Source organism: Corvus cornix, chromosome 4 (assembly GCF_000738735.6).
Source record: "Corvus cornix cornix isolate S_Up_H32 chromosome 4, ASM73873v5, whole genome shotgun sequence".
Taxonomy (NCBI): Eukaryota; Metazoa; Chordata; class Aves; order Passeriformes; family Corvidae; genus Corvus; species Corvus cornix.
Window position 1 is genome coordinate 34,975,873 of NC_046334.1, and position 17,423 is coordinate 34,993,295.

General features: G+C 39.1%; 2 protein-coding genes across 14 annotated transcripts in view; one reads left to right on the top strand and one right to left on the bottom strand.

The window, feature by feature from the left end:
* The window catches only part of NEK1 (NIMA related kinase 1), a 51,936-nt gene extending 39,328 nt beyond the window's left edge, over positions 1 to 12,608 (bottom strand). For 10 of the 12 annotated variants that reach the window (XM_039550280.1, XM_039550287.1, XM_039550281.1 and 7 more), the window contains exons 1-9: positions 11,613 to 11,668; positions 9,407 to 9,555; positions 9,230 to 9,326; positions 7,154 to 7,251; positions 5,485 to 5,568; positions 5,004 to 5,071; positions 4,795 to 4,881; positions 3,696 to 3,750; positions 2,097 to 2,297 (exon numbers count right to left, since the gene is read on the bottom strand). In XM_039550280.1, coding sequence (XP_039406214.1) covers positions 2,097 to 2,297; positions 3,696 to 3,750; positions 4,795 to 4,881; positions 5,004 to 5,071; positions 5,485 to 5,568; positions 7,154 to 7,251; positions 9,230 to 9,326; positions 9,407 to 9,523 — 807 coding nt within the window. In that variant the 5' untranslated portion in view covers positions 9,524 to 9,555; positions 11,613 to 11,668. Of the gene's footprint in view, positions 1 to 2,096; positions 2,298 to 3,695; positions 3,751 to 4,794; positions 4,882 to 5,003; positions 5,072 to 5,484; positions 5,569 to 7,153; positions 7,252 to 9,229; positions 9,327 to 9,406; positions 9,556 to 11,612; positions 11,669 to 12,004; positions 12,198 to 12,470 lie in introns of those variants that run through there. The other 2 variants (XM_039550277.1, XM_039550278.1) reach the window with 2 other exon arrangements.
* A 120-nt stretch (positions 12,609 to 12,728) lies between these two features.
* The window catches only part of CLCN3 (chloride voltage-gated channel 3), a 66,004-nt gene continuing 61,309 nt past the window's right edge, over positions 12,729 to 17,423 (top strand). For both annotated transcript variants that reach the window (XM_039550288.1, XM_039550289.1), the window contains exon 1: positions 12,729 to 12,862. The gene's annotated coding sequence lies outside the window, so the exon portion shown is untranslated. The remainder of the gene's footprint in view (positions 12,863 to 17,423) is intronic.

Genomic DNA, 17,423 nt, shown 5'->3' on the forward strand with positions numbered 1-17,423 from the left:
ATTTTTTTGCATAATTCATTTTGGATTTCTGATTAGTTGCCAAAGTTCTCCTCAATTTCTGATACAGCTTGTGTCAAAAAAAATAGTCCTTTAAATATGTTTGAAGTTTAAAGTTCCATCCTTTTCAAGATGGAAAGATGACCACATATGTGGATATCTGGAAAAAACATACATGGTGTGTTGTTGTGAGGCATATCAAATTAGCATAATAAAATACAGAAAGCAGTCTTACTGAGGTGAAAAATTTGAGATTAGACAAAAAATATTTAAATATTAATAGGCCATCATCTTAAATACTGTAGGTAGTTCTGACCCAAACACCTCAAAACCTACATAGTAGAAATGAAAAAATTCAAGGAAGAGCAGCAAGGATAAATGAAAAGTGTCAGCTCAGGAATAGTCTTTACAGAATCTTGAATTACCCAAATTCCTTTGATTTGTTTAAGAGTCTACCAGTCAGTTACAATGGATGCTGAGGAGTTAAACCTGAAAAAAAACCAACACGAGAACCAAAGTGCAGAACCTAGGACGCTGCACATGATGGTACATCAACTTTTTAATCTGTACAGTCTGGCATCAAAGATTCTGTAAGTCAGAAGTCACACATGAGAACAGTTTCCTACTAATGGTATTTCAGTCATCTTGAAGCATTTATTTGAGCGGTAAGCTGTAGCAACTGAAGTATGATGTTTCCAAGATAACACCTTTACTGACAGAAAAGAAACCTGACTCTCTAGTATCTTTCAAAGAGCCCCTCTTCTTTTTAAAAATTGGTGCTAATTTAGATCCACTTTTTAATGCAACTTAGTAACTATGAAGATTAAGAAAGAATTTACATAAATCTACAAGACTGATTTCCTGACATTGAAGAACAGGATTTCAGCAACAGTTGCAACATCTTGAAGATGTCAACTATGAAATAACTTTTAAGCTTAGACTAAGGAAAACAGAGCAACAGCACTAGCCAAGGGTGATACTCAAAGAAAATAAGCATTACAGCTGTGTCACAGAATGACCACCTCCAGCTGAATATGCATGTACCAGTGATTTATGCCTTTAGTAAAAGGTGCTTTCTGTGTGGGGGTTTTGTTGCTGTTTTTAAGATCAGATAGCACTTCCAAGTCAAACAAGCAAGCTAAGTATTCATACTCAGTCTAGGACAAATTCGTATCACCATCTGGTGATAGAGACAGTCTATTACTAATTATACTTTGACTGACTAACTCCAAATAAAAATTTCATTCCATCTACTGGAAATAAAATCAGATCAAACTACTACTGTTGCAAAGGTTAGAACAAATTTATCTGTAAAGATTTCTGAATTTTACCTTTCTTTGGGACTTCAATCTGAAGTTGAAAGTCTATTTCAACACAACAGAAATTCCAATTATATATGGCATTTTCATGGCATTTCTTTAGTTGCGAGTTAGAATCCATTAGAATTCTTTACACAGCACTTCCTCCATGTCCTTTCTCTTCTGTATCTATTTACCTCCTATCAGTACTATTATACACCTGTTAATCTTGATCTCTTTTGACTAGATTTATATTAAAAGGACATTATTAGATATCAGATGATATGAATAGACTCTAAATGGAACAGGAAGCAACTTCTTTGAGGGTATATCCATATGATATGTTTAAACCTCAAGAAATTTAAAGACAATTTTACTTAGCATTATTTTCCAGAACAGGCTCTCAGGCCATTCCAAATTACAAACAAAAAATGGATTGAAGAAATTCTATACAGCAGCAATGCTGAAATTATTGACAGCAGCATTTTATGAAAAGATGTGTATCTAAACAAACCAACATCTTAGTCGTGATTCCTCACAATACAGAAAAACACACAAAACAATGCACTTCAGAAAATGTTAGTTTAGATTTACTTATGGAAACTACCAAACACTTAATAATTTGAGACTTTTGTTTACAGTTCATGGTAAAACTATTTTTTCTTCAACTGATACTGTCTATAAGAGCTCTGGGGAATACCATTACTCCAGCTTTCCATGTAATATATTAACACTAGAATAGAGAAAAAGGAAAGGCCTACGATGTTTTAAGCAAAGTTAGAATTAAAACTAACTCCATACCTCTGGTGTGAGAAATTTTTCAACCCGTTTGGCTATAAAGTTTTTCTCCAATATGGAGTTTACTGATGGTCTGTTCCTAGGATTCCTTTTAAATAACTGGGACAGCAGATTACGTAGGTCATAAGAGTAATGCATAGAAACGGGAGGAAAAGGTCCAGAGATTATCTTCAGGACCAAGTTCTTCATGTTACCGGCTTCAAACTGTGTCACACAAGGAAGAAGACAGTTACTACATATTTCTTATTGTCTGTCCACATGCAAAGCTGCACATACAGGTGGATGAGGAAAACAAACTAACAACACACCTTCCTTTGCCTCAACATACACATTTTCAAGGTCAACATCAGAAGTTCAAAATTATCTGTTGCCAAGTATTCCAATTAAATTCCAATTAAAACCACATCACAATACATAGTATTTCATACCATGGAGACATAAATGTTGCTACCAAGTAATTATTTCTCTCCAGATCTAGACTGACAATGATATATAACTAAGGAAAAAATAATTATCTGCTTGGTCTCCTCTTCCAAAGACTTTGAACCACCACATGGCTTCTGCCTTTTTCAGCAAACCCCCATTTCAAATGAAGGAATGTAAAGTATTCACACTCATTCAGGGTGAAATCCAAGGGAAGCTCAGACTTCAGCTTAAGCTCAAGAAACAGAGAGCACCATTTCAATTCCTTTGTACAATAAAAGGAAAACAATTCATATTACCCAGTTTACAGAAAACAAATTGTTGCCATCAACTCTCAGAAAATTCAACACTGTCAGCATTGTTGCCACATAAAAGACCAAGCAAGAAGAAATTACAAAAGCTTGAAATGAAATTAAATCCTTATTCCTTGAAAATATTTCTTTCCATCTGCATGTTGTTATAATCTTTCTCTTTTAATAAAAATAGCTACTAAGAAATCCCAAACAAAACAAAATCCACAAAAAAAAATCCGAAACAGGAAAGAAAAAAAATTTCTTCCCTTCCTAACAGAAAAATGAGTGATGAAGACATACTCTTTAAACTACACATACACATAGAGAGAAGAAAAAAATTGAAAAAGGCAATTCTTCCACCTTGGGAGTTTTTTCTAAGCACTATTCCTGTTCTAAACAGGAATACATCATTCCATCTGCAAAAAAGCTAAATCCAAATTCAGACTTTCAATGAAGCTTTCAATGAATTCAAGCTTTTTTGGGGGAAAAAAAAACCAAACCAAAAATTCACAAATAAACAAACCAAAAAACCCAAACAAAAAAATACAACAAAAACAACAAGACACCCAAACCAATCAAACAAAAAAAAACCCTCACAAAAACCTCCCACTACTCCTAACATTCTTTATTACAACACCTAATGATTTTTTCAGCTATTACAATCCATTAAAAACAAAAGTGCCAAGATATCTGAGAGATTGGCATGAAACAAAACACCAATGAAAAACGTTGGTTGGCACAGGAAGCCCAGATGAAAATGCTGAAGGTAATTTCCAAACAGCTACCATGAAAGCCTTTCATCAACTAAAATATATCTGTGTAACATCAGAAATAAATTCTGTTTGAAATCACTATTCTTTTATAGACACACAAAGTTTCTACTCACCGCATGTTTAAGTGTGCACATTTCATAGAGAACACAACCAAGGGCCCAGATATCACTAAATCAAAGAGAACATACTTTAAAACTTAGTTCTAAGATAACATTGCCAAGTAACTTATATCTGTGAAGTCTATTTTTGAAGAGAAGAAGGGTGGATTTTGAGTGTCTACAAGCTCCCCTGAGTTCTCTGACCCTGCAAAATCCCAAGGAAAAAAAAACCCAAAACCAATTCATCAACCAAAATAAGGCCACTCTGAAAACCAGATGATGCTATTTTGGCTTCCCATTTAGAACTTTTCATCTGAACCACCTCAGCCACAGAAATGAGACAAAATATGGACAAAGGCTTCTTTTGTTTAAATATATACATTTGGCTGAGGTCTTTGAATTAAACAAACAAAACTCATCACCTAATGCAGCAAATACAAATCTCAAAGGCAATTTACTCTTTTTAGCAGTGACTAACCTTACCCTCACTCATTACAGAATGCAGTTAGAATACCATTGCATAATAAATCCCATGTAGAAGAAATTAACGGGCAAGGAATTGTAACAATTTTTTTCTTTCAGGCACTCACAGCAATAAATGCAACAGCTTAGTGCAGTGGAAGGGTAACTTACTAACAGCAATTTAATTACATTGGGGACACTGTTGCCAGGTACAGGCTGCTGCCAGGGCAGCAAAGATGTAGAGCGAAGTATCTGTAGGACTTTGGTATCTGGAGCAAGCTGAGCCATTCATCTGTGTACATCATGGGCTTAGATAATCAAATGACTGTGTTTCATCATCAATAGAGTTTCACATTGCTAGTGCAAAAATGAATGCACTACAACCACTGTGCAGATAAGCAGAAGTAGAGCCACAATTAAGAACACAACTAGATTTAGAACTTGGAGCATTAAGCTAAGTCATCTCTCCACGACATTGCTTTCTAATGCAGACCTACTAAGGTCCCATTTCTACAGTGAAGCTCAATACCTACTTGGGTAAGAGACAACCTAACAGATGTTCACCATTATTTGATTAGAAGAGCTTTAGATTCCTAAAAGAACTAATTTTCTTATTTTTACCAAAAATGTTTTCTAAAATCCTTATTAGTACCTTTTATTGTTGTAAGGCTTGTTCTGACATATTTCAGGCGACAAATAGTACGGTGTTCCTATGCAAGTGCGTGCCAACTCTGCAGTACTAAGAAAAAAATAAGGATAGATGTTAACTGGTTAACTCACATGAAGTGCAGAGATTGTGTTTTCCTCGATCAAAGCAACTTAAATTAAGTCAGAGGAAAAATAGCATCAAAAAGGAGTTACCTGTTCAGAACTCTCGCGATTCCAAAATCTCCCAGCTGTATTGTTCCATCTTTGGTTAAAAATATATTCTTGATAGAAAAATGTTAAGAAGTTTGTTAATTAAAATATTCATACAATTGCACACTTTTTGTTCTCTACATGTCTTGAGAAGAAGAAAGTTTTCTACCATTCAATCCCCCTAAAGTCATTGTTATTGACTAGTATGGAACACCAGACTTACAGAAGTCCTGCTTCACTAAAATGAGAAAACTCCACACTGTCAAACATAACCTTTTCTGTCCCCACATAAATACGTAACACGTAGTTTCATCAATAATACGTAGCTTCATCAAACAGCCTCATCTATTTGTATAAATATATAAATCTCCTGCAGACTGAAGAAGTGTTTCCAATATTAGAAATGTTTCCAAAAACAAACTAGCAAGGTATTAATGCAATCACCTGGAAAGACAATTCAGTTTAAAAACAGCCACCTACATACCTGTGACTTTATGTCCCGATGCAAGATCTTTCTATCATGTATGTGTTTTAGTGCTAAACAGATTTGTACAAACCAATCCAGAATCTATTCATAAAAGAAAATACAGTATCAACGTCACCATTTATCTGAAAACTTCCCCACTTACAAGATATTATCAAATCAGATTTTTATTTATAACTATGGATTTTACCTTCCTCCCCCCTTTACCCTCTTCATTTATCCCATAGAATAATTAAAAACTTAATAGTATTGTCACTATAATGCAAACCTTTTAATGAAAGATGCTTATTACCCAAATTTGATATTAAGCTTGAGACTACTATTTTCATTATGTATTATAAACCTAGAAGAAGACGGATTTGATTGGCTAAAATGCCTAAGATGTGGAACTTGCAAATTAAAAGATTGTACTTTTGCTGTAACCAATACAACAAGTCTTCTTACACTCATTTAATCCACTAGCAGTCTAGAAAGCCCTACTGGTGCTCACAGAAACACTTATTTCATATAGTAACTTTGTTTATCTTATCTTAAAAAGAAAAATATTACAAAGTAGATTTTGATGAGAAAAGCAACAAACATCTAACTAGAAGATTATGAACAATGCCCTCTTTTTGGCAAATTTGCAAAAATCACAATTTAAGAAGTAACTAATGACAAGAACTCTGCCATGTGAATGGTAGTTTTACATTCACTACTTAGAAGTACGTACATGACAAAATTAGAGTATAATGCAAGGCATAATTTTTACTTTTCCACTTGGAAGTCCTCCTTGTAAAAGTGAGGTCAAATGAGAAAAATTAAAACTTTTACAAATTACATCCCAAATGTTTCATGAATACCATTTTCTAAATACTATAAATAGACCTAATATACTACTAAGGCTTTCCAATCCCAGGTAAATTGAGATCCTACTGGACACAGACATAAAAGCATAGAAACAGTTTACAAACAAACATGACAATGCTAACAAAAAACCCACCCTGAATCCTACATAATTTATTTTTACTTAATTTAATAAAATCTGTACCAAAAATCCTCTCATTTCTTCCAAACTCTCCCACTTCTCTTTCACTACAAATGACTTTATAACCAGTTTTGTGGAAAAAGAAAATATATCGGAAGTATATCAGCAGAATATTAAATTTTTATTAATGGCAAGATGACCTTTGAATGATGCCAACTCCATATTTCCATATTTCATATTATTGTAGTTACAAAGTATATTATTTTATACTTATGACATATTAAAAGCAGTATTACAATACAAAAATCCCATGCCATTACATCTTTAAAAACATTATTTCAAAGGTTGAAGAATATTCAAGTTGTCTTTCAGTATTTTTCATGTCTCAAATTTGGTTTCCTTCACAAGAGATCCGATTTTTTTAAAAGCATCTTACACATCCAGGCAAAATCTCAAGTAACATAACCAAGACTTCCAGCTATATTTTCTTTCTGGGTTTTTTTTTTTGGTGGAGTTGGTTTTTTTGTGTTTCAGTTTGGTTTTGTTTTTTTAAGATGCTACACTGACCAATGGCAACAAGAATGACTATTTGAGAATCTCCTTTTAGATTAAGCAACCACACCTATAACCAGAACCAAAATAATTTAAAATTCATGAAAAGGTATCCTGCAACAAAACACTATAGCAGCAGTTTGCTGTTACCTGATCTTCAGAGAACAGGATTCCTTTCTGGGCATTTATTTTTTTAAATAGGTCTCCTCCTTCACAGTAATCCATCACTATGTACAGACAGCCATTTTCTGTAAAGTAAATGACCAAGTATTTCAAAAACACAAAAACAAGACCCTTCTTCACTTAACTTTCCAAATATCTTCACTACAATAACAGAAAAAGCAACAAAACATTTACTTTTTCACGTGCAGCTTCAGATATAATTTATTAGTTCATTTTTTCAAACTTCAAACAAAAATATTATTTTGAGTTTCACAACCTAATTTTCCCATTTTGGTAGCACTGGGTTATTTTGATAGGTAGAGAAAAGAATTACATCTGTTGAACCAGTGCCCCAACACAGCATTCAAAACCACTATGAAATTAAAGGTGTCATTTTATGAATGCAATATAAAATCAATATTCAAACTGCTTTCAAATATCCTATGGATCCCCCACCCGAAAAATAGGGATCTTAATTTGCGCCTCTACTTGCCTTGTTCTTTCTTGGAATTTTACCTGGACTTGCCAGAATACAACCACCATCAGCTGTCATACTAGACATGCAGTTTATTTCAGTCTGAAGAACAGTAAGAGAACTTCCAGCAGACAATGAGAGATGGAAACAATTATTTTCTCATTTTTTAATGAAATCTGGGGAGACTTCAAAAAGTCCCATGCAAGTTTCCAGTAGGAGGTATGAACAAATATAATACATTCTATTCAAAGTTATGGTTTTCCCAGTTACTGATGGGAAAACAGGTTAGGCAGAAGCAAATTGTGAGCTGCCAAAAGTGTAAGAGCTACACTATTCACATACTAGGCGTGATTTTGAGACGAGATGAATAACCACAGAAAGTCAGTCACATGCTGCTCAAAAGAAAAGAGCTCCTATTCTACGAAAAAGTCACAGCACTTAAAAAACTTTGAATAAAAATCAATTGAATCATCTAAGTCACTTAAATTTCACTCCCACAGAACGCTTCTGAAATCTGCTTTTCAAAACATCAAACCTTTAAAGCTGTTTCTCTATTTGGTGATTTTATTATTATTATCTTTAATTAGTATTATTTTAAAAGATGATTCTAAGAGTCTGGACTTCTTGCACATCTATTGCTGAAATAATTTACATTTATAAACCTTATATTCAATATATTCAAAGACAATGTGTCCCAGCAATAAAGATGCAACACCAAGTCTTGTGAATTATGGACTACAGGATCTACCTTGTAAGAAAAAAGGAAAAAAGCAGTCTTAAAGAACAGGCCTCTATCACAAAGAAGGCAGCACTGTGCATTTCTAAACCAGAAGTGTGGCTGTGTAATATGATTATGTTGCAAAAATCTAATTTAATGAATAGAAAAAGTGAAAGCCCCAGGTGAAAGACGTAAGAAAGTCAGCAGAAAGGAGGGAAAGAAGAAGGGACCAGAATCTCTAAACAGAACTTCAAATAATATTTACAGACTTTTAATAATATTTTAACTTTTATAATGGGGTTTTGGAATCTTTTTTCTGTTCTGCCCATTTCCCAAGACATGCACTGTGAAGACAATGTGGAATTCTATTTCTCCTTCCTTTATAGCCCGATGAAGTAAACAGTCCCATCTATTTTTCCAGCTCTGAAAGCAGTATGATTGCAGTTACTGAAGACTGAACTCTAAGACAACAGACTTGGACATGAAACTGCTCTTGCTAGGTTATCAATATCCAAAATTAGACTGTAATTTAACCTACACAAGCATTCCAGTTGCTAAGGTATACACAAGTATTCAAGGAGACTTATGCTCTGGATAAACAAGAGAATATCTTGCATTTAAGCATCAACCAAAATCGATACATGTAACATACAGTCATGAATATTTGTTACCCTTTTTTCTAAATTACAATTCTTTTTAAACATGGATGGGAATTGTGAAAAAAATACAATGGAAAATAATTGAAGTAAGTAATAAAGGTATGAAAAATACTGATTAAAGAGAGAAAACTCCCTGACTTTTAGACTAAATGCAGTAAGTAGTGCAGAGTCACTCACGTTACTTCAGGTTCTACTGTATTAGTTCACCTTACCTTCAAATGACTCCCTATACAGGACAATATTTGGATGTTTCATGTTAGCCAAAACAGCAACTTCTCTCCTTGATTCTTCTCTCTCCTTATTTGACATCTTCAGAAGGAAAATAATGATTCATGAGAACAGAAACACAAAAAGAATGGATCAGGAATTAATTAATAATAATTACTCACCTTAGAGATGTTTATTTCTTTGATAACATACTGTTGGCCATTTTCTTTAGCTTTGACAAGTATTGCTTTCCCAAAGGATCCTTCTCCAATCTTCCGTACTTTGATATATTTATCCATAGTTCTTGTCTTAAGGCATCCTTACTCGAGTCCTGGAAAAAAATAACAACACAAAAAAACCACAAGTAGATTAAATTAGGTGTACTTAGCAATCTAGCCTGATCAGGTCATGGTATATTTTTTTTTTTGCTCGAAACATTGATTCATTTGTCTCTTCAGTTGCTTTTCTGTAAATCATCAACTCTTAGTCTCAATTCTGTTTTGGTATAGTTGGCTCAACAAGGGCCGCATAACTAAAACTTGTTTCATCTTTCCTTTTGACTAAAAAGGATCTGTTTTATCTTTAAATAATCAGTGCAGTCAGTGCCAAGGCTTCTGATTCAGCTGGCACACACATCATAGAACTATAGCACTTGGTTGACAATCTTTCGTTCAGCTTTACTTGGAAGAAATACAATGGGGGCGAGGGGAATCCCTATGCATTGTTTCTTAAGAAGCACTAAATCCAGGTTTTTTATCACTATAACGAAGCTAAAGATGGACTGAATTACACAGATCCCCACCACAGTTTGAATTATTATTCAGTAAAGAGAGGTGTGGTCTTAAGTCTGACTGAAAGACTTTTTTCATATTGCATATAAGACAAATCATTACAAAATAGTGCAAATCACTATTTTTCATGTACTGTCTGACCATTTAGACTACCTTTTCAGATTAAAAGGAGTACTCAGCTGAATTTTGATGGTGTTTAAGGTTCTATATTAAAAAATACTTTGGTAAAACCAGGACACTAAGGAACTGCAAGTGGAAGCTTTGGTAATACACAGATGTGTCAGAACAGCAAAGGGAAAGGGCAAAACAAAGACCAAACTGACAAATGTCAGAGCAAATTTACAGTAGACTAAAAGATCATATTTTTTACAGCAAAAAGAGCTTCCATACCCTGAGAAAGTTTCCGTAAGCTGAAAAAGACAAAAGGGTCCTACAATTTTCTGCATTTAAGCCTCACTTGCAAGAACTAATAGCATTTCTGCTTTGCTGTGTCCAGCTTCCTTCCAACAGGAGATCCTAGTAGCTTAGATCCATACTTCACACACATCACAGGTCTCACAAACAGGGTCTCTCCTCAATTTGAGATAACGTTTTTGTGTTTACAGAATTACCATGTACTAGACACAGATGCTGCTTAACAGGACCTATACCATGAAAGCAGACTAAAATGAATAAGCTTGATTAGCATAGCACAACAAAACGAGAGATCTGAAGTAATCTGTTCTGCAAAAGAGGAGATGCGAAGCCTACTAAGACTAAGCATAACTACCAGGAAATGAAAGTTAAAATTACAGGCCTGCAGCGTCTTGGTAAGGTTGTTCTTTTTTCTTATAGCACATAAAGATAGTTTAATGTTAAGTTGAACTTCTAAACATAAGAAGGACTGGTATTAACTGCAATATTCTCTTGCGGGCAACTGTAAAAGCACAGCAGGTGGGACACAACTTGAACTTCGCATTACTTTACTGAAGTTCTCTTCCTTCCCTACTTTATGAAGCAACCAATGTTGTTCTACCGTTAAACCAGCTGCATGTGTAGCTTAGGGCTCCTACTGCATGCTGCTCTGTGCAAATACAAATGGTCAAAACCCAGCCAGTTCTATGAGTTAGATAGCTTATTTGTACGTGTGGCAAGGGAAAAATAGGCGTCCTGAGAAAGAACATCAGCGCCGACAGGGCGTTGTCTTTTCAAGCCCAGAGCAGTAAGTCAGTTCACCCACCACAGACACGCAGGAAAGCGGCGCAAGTCACGCCCCGAAGCAGCCCGACCGACCAGAGCGCACGGCCAGGCCACGGCCGCGCGTACGGGGAGAGGCAGGGCAGGGAAGACAGGACAGGGCAGGACAGGGCAGAACAGGGCAGGGCAGGGCAGGGCACGGGCCGAGACGGGCCGCGCTCCGCAAGCGGGCCCCGCCAGGCCGCCACCCCCGCACAGCCAGAGCAAGCCCAGCACAGGGGCGAGAGGCGCAGCCGGGAACCCCCCGCCCCAAGGAGGCTGGGAGAGACCACCCGCTACCTGCCCGGCTCCGCAGAAGGGCGGCCCCACCCGCCCCGTCCCCACCCTGCCCTCAGCTTCCCCCGCGCCCACCCCGCCATACCTGCCCGCCGCGGCCGCAGCCGCCCAACCTGGCCTCGCGCCTGCCAAGGCCCCGCCCCCCCGCCCCTATTGGCGGCCCCGCCCCGCAGCTCGGCTCTCATTGGGCGAGCCCGCACCGGGGCGGGGCCGGGGCTCTGCCCGCCCGCCCTTTCCGCGTTAGCGGCACTTCACCCTGGTAACGCGCGGCCGGGGTCACGTGACGGGCGGGGCGCGTGCGGCTGTCAGCGTTTGTGAGGGGGGAACCTCCAAAACCAGCTACAAGTGTTTCATGAACGACCCGCGACCCACAGCACCGCACAGCCCGGCACCGGGGTATGTGTCTTCCCAAGGACAGCCCCGGGGCAGGGTTCCTAGGGGGAAGCGTGCCCCGGCGGGGCTGAGCGCAGCGCTTACCGGGGAGGGTCGGGCTGCACCTGTGGCTCCTCCGTTCCCGACTCCAATGCGCGCTTTAATAGCGCCTACGGGCAAAAAGCCTCGTGATTTACAACGCGCTTTCTCAGTCCGAGTGCCACGATTCATCACCCGGTGGGCACAGGGCACGGCGCCCTCCGGGTTTGTTAGCTTTGCACATAAACGGACCAGCGGGCATTTTCCTTAGGAAAAATAAAAAAAATCCACCTCTTGACATGTTTTGGTGGAACTTTCATTCACTGTGTGTTAAGTGAACCCCACACTGGCCTCAGCACCTCGGCTGGCAGTACCCAGGAGTTCTGTACTCAGCCCGATACCTGCGTTTTCTCTGCAAGTAAAACCCTTAAGCTCTCGGGGCCCCCGCAGCGCCTGGAATTTAGAGGCGGCGCAGTTTACCCTGAAGCCGAACGATGCCGCGATGCACCCAGCATCTCTCTGCCTCCTTTACCTGGGAAACCGCCTCCACCCCGTTCTGAAGCGCGGGACTGTCCTGCCTCCCCCTGGGCCTTCAACCCACCCTTGCAGCGAGGCAGCCCGGCATGGGCCCCTCCCGGGCCGCCGGGAAGCCGCGCCCCTCTGCGGGCGGGCGGGAGCGGGGGACGGACCCGCGCCGGGCGGACCGCGGGAAGCAGAATCAGCAGTGACGGCGATGGTGACCGCGGCGGCCCGAGGGGCGCCGATTCTGCGCGGTGGGAATCCCCGCCCACCCCGGGCCGAGGGGGCGGTGCCGGGCGGCGGAGCGGCCGCGGGTTCGGGGGCTGCGCCCGTGTCCCGCTGGTGCTCGGAGGGAGGATGAGCCAGCGCCTCCCAGGGGAACAGCGGGCGGCGCCGCCCGCGCAGGTACGGGCGGGTCGGGTCGGGGCAGGCTCGGGTCCCCTCGCGGCCCAGGGACACGGCACGGGAGCGAGCGGGGCCGAGGCGGCGGCAGGAGGGGAGCGGGCGGCCGGCAGCCCCCGCCCGCCGAGCGGCTGCTGCACCCCCGCCAGCGAGGCGGCTCCGGGCGGCCGGGGGCGGGAAGGGACGGACGTGGTGGCTCCTCGCGGACCCCTCACATCGTCCGTGCGCCTCCCCCGAAAGGCCGGGATGAGGGGGGCAATGCCCCGCGTGTTCGCACAGCGTAAACACAGCATGTTTACACCCTGTCACCCCATACCGGTGTTCTTCCGGGCAGCGCTGGTGCGCACACAGAAAGCGAGGGGCTCTGCGGCTGGGAATATCCAGGGTCTCCTCCCCACGTAACCGGCGCTGGAAGGATTATTCTGCATGAGTTGCTAGCTTTATGTTGGCTCATGGGTTTGGCTAGTAGGGCCGCTCTTGGGCAATGGAGCGAGGTGATGGGCTCCTGTTGGAGCCTCGTAATTAAATGGGCGTGCAGGTCAGCGAGGTTAAAACTGAATATTGACTGCATGATTTCATATTATCTTCCCTACTTGTCCAAAATTCTTCCCTTCCCTAGCCAAAACCACAGAAATGGCCGTAAAACAAGTGTGTATCAATTCTCACCTGGAATGAATGGCTGTGAATGTGACAGTGGAAAATCATGTGCTTATAGTGAACTATGTTCAGTGTAGCATAGTAAATTTGCTGTGTCACACTTTGAAATACGAAATTAGGTAAAATAGGGCCTTACAACCAAATTTAAAGTGTTGCTGGGACTAACCTGTGTTAGAATAGATGCTTCAATATTTTTGGCAACATATTGGTAAGTGGTAGTCATTTGGGTGTGAGGACTTACACATCATTTTTGAGGGTGTGAGACATCTGAAGTTTGTAGTGCAGAGTTTGTGAGAGAAATTTTCAGGTGAATTGGTGCTTTTTGCTTTTAGATGCTTTTCTTTTTGGTAGACCTGTGAAAGGGTTTATGTTCTGTATCCCTTAGCAACAGAGATACTTCTTTGCAGATACAGCTATTTGAATGAAGGATGTGTTGGTATGACAGATTTGAAAGCAGATAGTCATCAAAACTGTTTCTCTATTTAAGGAAATGTCAATATGCTGTAATGTAAAATTAAAAAAAATATTTGTGCATTATAGGAAACATACCTTTGTGAAGCATAATTAAAGAGAACTCACCAGCTGTCTCTATTGGTTTTGCTAAGATAAGTCTTTCACTGACTGATGTAAATTTGACGTCTTGTCTCTTTGGGTGGCAATCAGATGTAAACTTGCTGCAAAGTTGTCAGAGCGGGAAAGAGTTCTGCTCTGGGAAAACTACAGGTAGTTTGAAACTTACAGCTTGAAACACAATGACTCTGCATCTCTGTGCAACACACGTGAAAACAGAATTTACTTGGTGTTCAGAAAAACTGAGCTTGTTTGCTTCTGTTTAGTATTGGTATGTGGTATGTCAGTCCTAAAAATTCTTTGTCTGGCAGTAGTAGATGTCATACACAATGTGTATTGTAATGTTTCTAGAAACATATTTTACTTGTCGTATTCCAAGGTTTTCTTTGCCCAAACTTTTACAGTGCCCTCTTTGAATGGTTTACTATACCGCTGTTCTCTCTGTGGTGCACACTTGCAAATTAAAGTAATCTTAGGTAAAATCCCCCCCTGCTTCCTCCCCTCTTTTCCTCTTGCAACAGTAACAAGCCTATCCAAATTCTTGACCAGGAAAGATAGTAGAAGCTGTTGGCCTTTGTGAGTGCACTGCTCTGAACCCCTTTATTTTATGAATTTGTCAGCATTTTTCTCATGACCGTGTTTATACTTCCTCTTGTGCTCTCTTGCACACCAAATTGATGTTTGAGTAACCTGCAATTGAAAACCCAATGTGCTGGTTACTCTATGAACAGGTGGCTGCATAATATATGTTCTCCTGTTCACTGAATATAAAATTTGGCTTTCCCCCCCCCAACTTTGCTTTGGGGTCTGTGTGTGTGTGTCTTAACTGGAACAGCAGAGTTGCATTCCTTGAGTGTAAGCATTAGAGCCGGGACAACTGTTCCAAGTTCACAACCATTGCCAAAAGGCATTCTAGGAACATTGAGATAGTTTTTTTCTGCTCTTATTTAGCTGACTTCATATGCATGTGGATAGGTGTAACTGTGAAGATCAAGTTTTCAGGGTAAAGTCTTATAAAAATTTGGCAGTAGGGATATTTTTAACTTGGTCATAAATGTAAAAAGTAGAATAGAAGCTCTGCTGCTGAAGAGATTTGTGCCAGAAGTGATAGTGCCAATTTGAGTTAATTTCCTAATTCTCAGACTATTTTGCATGTTCTTAAATTTCTTGCTTTGGCGCCTTGACAGCAGCAGTAACCCAATAAACTCCAAAGGTTGTCAGCAGTGGCAGTGATCATGTGCATGGAATTGCTTTTGTATGCTCCCTGCTTATTTTCCCAAAACTAAGGTTTCAACTTAATGCCTGTGAGCAAGTTCCTAATTCTCTCGTCCTTGTTTCAGTTGTTCCTTATGTCACAAGCTGAAAGTGCAGGTTCTGTGTTATCTGACTTGCTAAAGTTGTTCGGGTGTCAGGCCAGCTTTTACCTGTGCTTGTGAACAAGGAGGCTCTGCAATACAGTACTTCGTGCTTGTTTATATGCCATGCTTTGGAAACTGAAGATGCTCAGAATATTAGAAAGTTGACAATTACAAATTTTTAGAGTCGTTTAACTTGAAACTTGTTTTTGAATTTTGAAAGCCTTTATAAAATAATCTGAGAGAATAAAGCCTGGACAAAACCGTGCTAATTTAAATTGATTATGATAAGAGGGTTGTAAATGCATAAAAATTTTTTTTCTGCTGGGAAATGTGCTCTGCTTTAAAAACATAGAAACTGAAAAATGTAAATTGTTGAGATAGTAATTATACGTAATGAACTGATATTTTTTATTACTGGAGAAGAGAGTTGATGAAATAATTCACCGCTTTCATGTGTAATAGAAATGATTCTAGACAAAGCTGTTAAAATAGTTACAAATCCATTTACATCTGGAGTGTCCTTATTAGTTTGTATTATGTAGTCTTGAGTATATATTCCTGGAAAGGAGTGTGTAGAACAGAATTTATAACTTCGTAGTGGGTACCAGCAGTTATTTTTAATAACTTACAGAGAGTCTAGACAGGTATTTTCCTCTTGAACTTTCTAGGCATTCGGCTGTTTAGTTTGTTAAGCATCTTCCTTAGGCTTTCTAGTTACAGGAGTGGACTGTTCTTACTGTTTGAGGGTAAGGAGGAGTAGTAAATGAAAAAGTGAATTAAGTTCAGTCCTGAAGCACAGACCCTTTGATAAAAATAATCTTTGCTGTTACTTTTTTTTCCTTTTTTTTTGATATATTTTCATAAATTTCTCTAAAAAGTCAGAAGAGACAAAGTACTCAAATGTGCATTTTACATGTTCGTTCTGGGATAAAATATAATGAAGAAATGTTTCCGAATTGAAATAGTAAAAATGGCATTTCACTTCAGTACTTTGTTTCAATTCCAGATAGAGCTACTGGGGTGATTTAATATTTTGACATCCTGCCAGTTTAAATTCAAGTACTTGTTTTCCTGAAAGATAAGTTTGTGTTTGAGTTCCTTCCTCTCTTCTCTTCAAATTAGTGTTTTCTGCCAGATTTGTTGGATTTTGATGTGTTATCTGCAGTTTTTGATCTACTGCAGCTTTTCCCCTGAGTCTTCCGCTTTTAATTTGTCTCATGTATATGTTGGGAAAAAAATTTCAGTTCTCCATATGCTTCCAAACACATTCATTTTCTGATTTTGAAAAATCTATAAATTTCCGGAGTATATCTAGGAAAGAAAACTGAAAATTTCTTTAACTGTTATTTGACTTTTTGCTTCTTGTCTTGCAGCCAACTTTAAATTATTATCAGTCTAACAGACTTAGTAGTTTTCTTCTGTTTTGTGCTGAGATGTGAATATTTTTTTCACTTAGGCAGTAAAGCTTCTAAGACACCTGAGGAGACCTAACAATCTGTGCACTAAATATTTATGTTATTACCACAGTTAGAAAAATCTAGTGTTTATTCCTAACAAATTTTAAAGAATGTTTTGTTTCTTGGATAGGTAGAGGATGGATTATTTTTAATAAATTTGATCTATGAACTCAGTGAACTGACCTCATCTCTGTGGTTATTAACACATTTAAGATAACTCACCTTCTTTGCAGTCTGTTAGCTAGAAGTCTTTTAGTAAACTATAGGTGATTCTTTTTTTTTTTGTAATATTAAAAATCTCTCATGAACCGAATTGCTTTTTTTCCTCGTAAAATACTCACTTTGAGTCTTGTTTTCAGCTTGATGCCACTATTGAACAGTAAATTTCCCTCCAGACTTTCCTGCCAGAAACTTGTCTACCATTTGTAGACCCTGATAAAATACACATAATTTTGGGAGATGCCCTTGCCAACCTTTCAAGTAGGTTTTACAGCTGGAGAGAAGAATATTCGAGTGAGGGGA